Here is a 6,691-nt window from a genome sequence, read left to right on the forward strand (position 1 = left end):
GTTAACCAATGAATGGAAAGAGAAAACCTGTTTGCTTTGGTTGAATCAGGTTCTGGTTTGAATGTCCTTGCATCTTTTTTAAATTGTTGCATTTATTTCTCTTTGAATCCCTCTTGGAGGTTGGGAGGGTCAAACAGCCCTTTTTCCTATATTTGTGGCAAAGATGGTTGGTGGTTTGTGGCATGTCCAGGTGGGTGATTCAGAATGACTTGGTCTTTATCGAGTTACATTTTCCACCAGTAACTATAAATATGTGTAATGTTCAGGTAATCAGTCCAAGACCTTTAGCTTGGTGAGGAGAGTAGGTGTTAAAGGACATGGGTTTGCCAGCATGACCTCTCACTTCAGATTTAAAAGAAAATAATTTTGGAGACTGAATTCTAAGGATAAACTTACACTGAATACCATCTCTAGCTGGTTGAGCTAGAAGAGCTTACAGAAATACCAGAGATATTTTGACCAGGGCCAAAGGTAGGATAGTCAAAATGGTTTGAATCCGGTGCTTAATTGGTTTTACAAAGCAACTATTACTGCATAGAGTATATCTGTGAAATGATGTTATTTAATCAAGTAGAATTCTGCAATGGTTGTAAAAATCTGCCATTTGATAGATTCTGTCATTCCTAGAATAGTAAGAAGTCTCACAACACCAGGTTTTTACTGTGCTTACCCCAGTCCAACGCCAGCATCTCCACATCATTCCTAGAATAGCCAGAGCAGATTCTGTGATTAAAGTTGGTGAGCTGACTATTAAGGTGATTAAAATGCAGGCTTTGCTCAAGCAGCTGTCAACATGCAGGTATTTTTGAAGGTGGTTGTTGCTGCTGAATTCCATTGATCTGGACAAAACAACCTGGAACAATCTCGGGTTGCAAATGGAATAAATGTTGTTAACATTTCTAACATTTTGGTGCAATTTGCAGTTTAGTAAAGTTGCATTTATTTTGTATAAATAATTCACAGGGAATCTGAGTCTCAAGACTAGGATTTACTTGTACTGTCCTTACTGATGATCCTTGATCTGATTTGGAAGGGCTTTGTGCGTAACCTCCCTTATCAGTCATCTTGATAGAGTGACTTTGCACCAAGGGCAAAAAATTAAAGCTGCGTTTTATTAAGAAATATTGAATCTTGAAACTTATTGCTATGATTAGCACCCTTCCTTCTTAATAATCTATCGAAGCTTAAAAATTAAGCATGTATAAAAATTTATTTAGTAGAAAGCATTAAATCTGGTATGTATTTCATTTAAATATTAATAAACAGCGAAAATGCTTTATTAATTATACTGGCAATGTTACATGTTGGATTGTTGCATAGGGTTGTATAACCTGAACAGGAAAAATAATGAAGATTTATTATTGGCAATACCTTAATACAATTTCACTGTGTATACCAATGACTTAGATGAAGAAATAGTGTTGTAAATTCACATTTGCAGATGATTCTGTTAGGGTTTACAGTAAATTCGGTACATAGGAGCAGGAATATGCTAAGGGACATAAACAGATTAAGTAAGTGGGCAAATCAATGGCGAATGGAGTTCAATGTGGGGATGTGTGAGATCATCCACTTTGGATCTGAAGGACAAACTGGAATATTTTCAGAATGAGGACAGGCTAGGAGCTGTGGAGAAGCAAAGAGATGTGGGTGCCCATGTGCATTTGTACAAAAAGTAATCAAGAGGCTCATAAAATGTTAACCTTCATGTCAATAGGGTTGTAATATAAAAATGAGCAATTATACTTCAGTTGATTGGCTAGACCCCAACTGGAGTGATGCTTTCAGATTTTGTATGCTTTTTTTGTGTTCTACAGTTCTGAAATACCTAATGAATAAAATGCTCTTGGGCAAGTTTCTGTATTGAGGGAATAAGGTTGCCTGATATTTCTTTTCCAAAGTACTTTGCGTTTGACCTTATTGTGAAAACAGTCGACCGTGGAAGGTTTAACATGCCAATACATCTTCAATTTTATTTTGTGGTGCAGTCTACCATTCAGTCCTATTGAGTGACTGTTATTTTCCATCATTTCTTTTCAGCTCCCATCATGTGGCTGCGTTCAAAACAGATGCTAGGTTGCTGTCTAATTTGCATAACTACTTTGAATCATTTAGGATTTATTTGCACTCATTGAATTTTCGGTTCATTCCACCATATCGGGTTGTGCCCTCTGCAATCTGTGACCACGGGCGTAGGGGAGCTCGGAGAGGAGGAGGAGAAACATGACCATGGTCATGTAAAATCAATACAATAATTGCAGTTAGTCTGAATTAAGGACGAGGTGCTGAAAAGGTGGGGGGGGGTGGATTGTGAGGAAAGGAATAAAGGGAAAGAACAAATGAGCAATGAAGGATAAACAACAAATCAAAAGCTTTAAAATAAAAATAGAAAAGGGAAAGTGAATTGATATTTTCTGTGATGGGTGAAATGGGCACCTGAGATGTTTTAATTATTTTAAATCTCTAAACGTCTTTTTTAACGCAGGCGGCAGGATCTGTTCTTTCTCCCCCTGTATTGAACAAGTACAACGCACCTGCCTAGCTATGACTGAAGAAGACTTCATGGATATCAGTACGTTTGAAATTCTTCTCCGTGTGTATGATGTCAGGACAGTGAGCCTGCAGCTCCCTGACCTTGGTACAGGAGACACCGATAACCAGGACATGCCAGCGGACGTGAGGAGCCAGTCAAAGGAAAACAGCTGGAGTGATTCGCAGCAGGGAACCGCCCAGTTTAAAAGTGGCGCGCCTCTGCGAGAGATGGCAGGTCACACTGGGTATTTGACCTTTGCTACAAAATACCTCTCCTAGGCACTGAGCAGTGTTAATTTGGACATTTTATTTTCTTTCCAAAAACAAATCTGGAATCCAATGCCACAAGAGAGTTGCATTTATGTGTGGTTTTGGTGCAGTGGCACATGCCAAGGATGACGACAAGAGCATAACCTTTTCATCTGTTTTTTGCAGAAACCATTGAGAAACGGCATTGAATTGAATGTAAAATCAGAACATGGGCTGGAAGTGGAATGAATCAGTGGGCTCTAAACCACTTCTAAATTCCATGTGGGCATGTGCTGGCCTCCTTTCATCTGTGCTTTGTTTCTTTAGAAGATTTTTTATTTAATTGATTTTCAAATAAATGTTTTATACACAATATTAAGTGACTTGTCTACAGTGAATTTTGAAAAATGCCAATGTGATCTGATACATTGAAGCCACATACACTCACGAGCATTAAATAATTGAAGAATGATTTAGGTGGCGGACATATTTGGTGATGTTTGTACTTGTCTGTAAACAATGTGGCGTGAAAACCGTCCAACTTTCCACTTTGCTGCAACACCACACGTAGTGTTTGGGAACATTGGCAAGCTGGAAAATTCATTTACGGGTACACAAGCTTCTGTCTGTATTTTGAGTTTTAAGTACAGCAAGATCCTGTGACTTGTCTCTCTGCAGAGAGTATCCGATTGATTTAGCCACGGAGCTCAAAAAGACTTCAAAATTTATTAAGAACCAGAAGAAAGAAGGCCAAGTGGCCCATGTAAGCACCTTCCCTAGATGTCCCCGCAGTTTATCAGGTGTTTTTGTCTCCTCAAACCTACTTGGAAGACCAGCCAGGTCACTGTGTGAAGAATATTTCCTGACTTCAGCATGAACTTAGAAGGAAAGGACAGAAAGAGACCAGCTGAACCCATCCGGTTTGACCCATCCACAGTGTCCACAATGTGCTTTACAGAAAATGAAAATATCTTTTCAGCAGTGGTCACTATTGTAATGTTGAAACATGCCAGGCAATCTACGCAAAGCAAGATCCCAAAAACAATGATAACTTAAATTGATGATTCTGATCATTTGTAGATGTTGACAGAAGGATAAATATTGGTTGAGATATCTGGCGAATTCTCTGTTCTTCAAAATATAATTTTGTCCACCCGGGAGAGTTGACAGGGCCATGAAAGTCTCGTCTGAAATGTGGCACCTCCAACAGTGTGGTATTCCCTTAGTGGTACACTGAAGTACCAACCTAGATTCTGTACTTGATAGGGAGAGATTCTGTACTTGATAGGGAGAGATGGTGGCATAGTGGTAATGTCATAGGACTAAAAATCCAGAAGCCCAGGTTACTGTTCTAGGGACACTGGTTCAAATCTTACAATGGTAGCTGATGGAATTTAAATTCAATTAATAAATCTGGAATGCAAAGCTACTCTCGGTAATGGTGACCATTAAATTTTCATCGTTTGTGTGAAAGCCCTTTTGGTTCACCCTAATGTCACAAGGGAAGGGAGTCTGCCATTCATATATAATCTGGCCTACTCTTAACTACCCACTGAATTGGCCTAGCAAGCCATTCAGTTCAAGGGAGTTTCGGTACAGGCAATAAACACTAGCTTTGCCAACGGCGCCTACATCCCATAAAAGGATAAAATATTTGAGAAACTGGGAGTGTCCCTGAGTCTGAAAAATGAGAGTGGTATCACCGGACTAAGGCTGATAAGCATGTTAATAATCGATCCACAACATAAAATATTGCGGGTTAACTCCAAAACCTGAAGCTGGATATACTTCATGTGCTAAAATTATAATGTAACAACTTAAAGGTGAAGAAACCAGAGCTAAATGCAATTTCCTTTTCATAGTCAAACTAATTTGAACCTTCAACATCATATTTTAGCAGTATTGAATTGTGTACAATTTTGTGGAGGAAGACACACTTGCATTTACACAACCTCTTTCACAATCCAAAGTACTTTATAGCCAATAAAGTACTTTGAAGTGTAGTGACTGTTGTAATATAGGAAATGTAACAGCCCAATTCCAACATATAGTAAATTCCAACAAATAAGATAACCCGATTATCTATTTTTTGTGAGGATGATTGATGGATAAATATCGGCTGGGACACCAGGGATAATTCTCCTGCTCTTTCTCTTGCAATAATGTCATGGAAGCTTTTACATCTACCCGAATGGGCAGTTGGTATAAAGTCTCATTGGAGAAACAGCACCTCCAACTATGCAGCAGGCTCTCACTACTGCAGTGCAATATCTCAGCCTAGATTCTTTGCACTCTCACTCCCTGGAGTGGGCTTTGAACCCACATCTCTCTGACTCTGGTGAGAGAGCTGGCAACTAAGCTGTCATTAAAAGAATAGATTAAGATGTTGCTGTATTGGGTCAAATTGAAGGGTTTATTTCAAGGACCTTCGTGAACTGGGTCACCAAGCAATGTCGATCCATCAAGGTCAAAAATTGGAAATACAGATTGCAGACAAATATTGCTGGAAAATCAGTATTTAATGACTTTAAAGTGCTTATAATGTCACGAGATGAACCCGAATATCTTATTTGGGTTGGTGATTATCTGGATGCTTGGAAGAACTACCACCATGGGCAGAGGCCCTCACCTAATTTATCATCACAGCCAAATAGAATTGTCAATCGATATTGTGTCGTGTGCCTGAAGCTTCCACAATTTTTGGGAATTAAAGCAAGGGATGCAAACATTTTATCCCTAGGAAAATAAATTAGAAATGGCTGTACCTTGATAGTTACTCTTGGTTAATTTCTATCTGTCAAATATAAAATTTACATGGAAGGGTACATTTGCCCTGGTTGAGAAGTCTACTGCCTTATTTTATGTTGCTGGCCATGCACTGTGAAGTAGGATATGGGGAATTCACCTGTCAGATCAGAAATGGTTAGTCGGAGAGGAATTGAGCCCCGCACTATTAATTGTATCTCCCCAAATGAACTCTCCTGCTTTCTACCCCATCAACGATCTATCTTGTTCTTTCCCCCACCCTCTCTCTCCCTCCACCACTGCCACCTCGTGCTTCAAACCTCTTGCATTTTCTAACTTTTGATTAAAGGTAATCAACTTGTTAACGCGGTCTCTCTCCGCACATGCTGCCTGGTCTGATAAGTATGCCTGTTTTTATTTTAGATTTTCAGCCTCCGGAATATTTTGATTTTGCTTCCAAATTGGACTACGTACCTTTGGAGCGAACTCTGAAAAAACTAAATATACAGATTGAAGTTGCAATCAATTTATGCACTAACTAGACACAGGGTGATATAAGTAATGCATGAAGTTAAATAATTTGCCCAGAAATTTGTATTGCACCCAAAAGAGGTGTAAAACCGATGGAGTGACTGCTTCGCCCCAGTCTAAGACCCAAGCTGACTTCAGCTTTGTGCTTCATTTAAATATAAATGGCAAAGTGCAAAATGGAACCCTACTGCAGCTCAGCAAGTGGGGAGGATGGGGAATTGGTCTGTTCTTATGCTGAGCCAACCAGTTGTTTGAGGCAGGATTGCTGTTAGTGAGCCAGAGTGGTTTTTTTGTTGGTTCTGTAGGAACATCTGCTTCTGGATCTACAAAAATAAAATTGAAAACTTGTTGGTCATTGTTTTGAACAGCTTTGTGTTCCATTTGAGGGTGCTGGCTAGGTCATTCAATGCCTTGTACAAATATCTGGCTAATCGAAAACTGATGAAGCATGCCTGCAGAACAAGATTCACTGGTCATAGAATCATAGAAACCCTACAGTGCAGAAGGAGGCCATTCGGCCCATCGAGTCTGCACCGACCACAATCCCACCCAGGCCCTACCCCCACATATTTTACCCGCTAAACCCTCTAATGTACACATCCCAGGACACTAAGGGGCAATTTTTAACCTAGCC

General features: G+C 39.6%; 1 protein-coding gene across 5 annotated transcripts in view; it reads left to right on the forward strand.

Moving 5' to 3' along the window:
• Nucleotides 1-3,156, forward strand: part of trmt61a (tRNA methyltransferase 61A) — a 52,716-nt gene extending 49,560 nt beyond the window's left edge. For 4 of the 5 annotated variants that reach the window (XM_078234022.1, XM_078234018.1, XM_078234019.1 and 1 more), the window contains one exon: nucleotides 2,486-2,945. In XM_078234022.1, coding sequence (XP_078090148.1) covers nucleotides 2,486-2,811 — 326 coding nt within the window. In that variant the 3' untranslated portion in view covers nucleotides 2,812-2,945. Of the gene's footprint in view, nucleotides 1-2,485; nucleotides 2,946-2,967 lie in introns of those variants that run through there. The other variant, XM_078234023.1, reaches the window with a different exon arrangement.
• The last annotated feature ends 3,535 nt before the right edge of the window (nucleotides 3,157-6,691 follow it).

This window comes from Mustelus asterias, chromosome 18 (assembly GCF_964213995.1).
Source record: "Mustelus asterias chromosome 18, sMusAst1.hap1.1, whole genome shotgun sequence".
Taxonomy (NCBI): domain Eukaryota; kingdom Metazoa; phylum Chordata; class Chondrichthyes; order Carcharhiniformes; family Triakidae; genus Mustelus; species Mustelus asterias.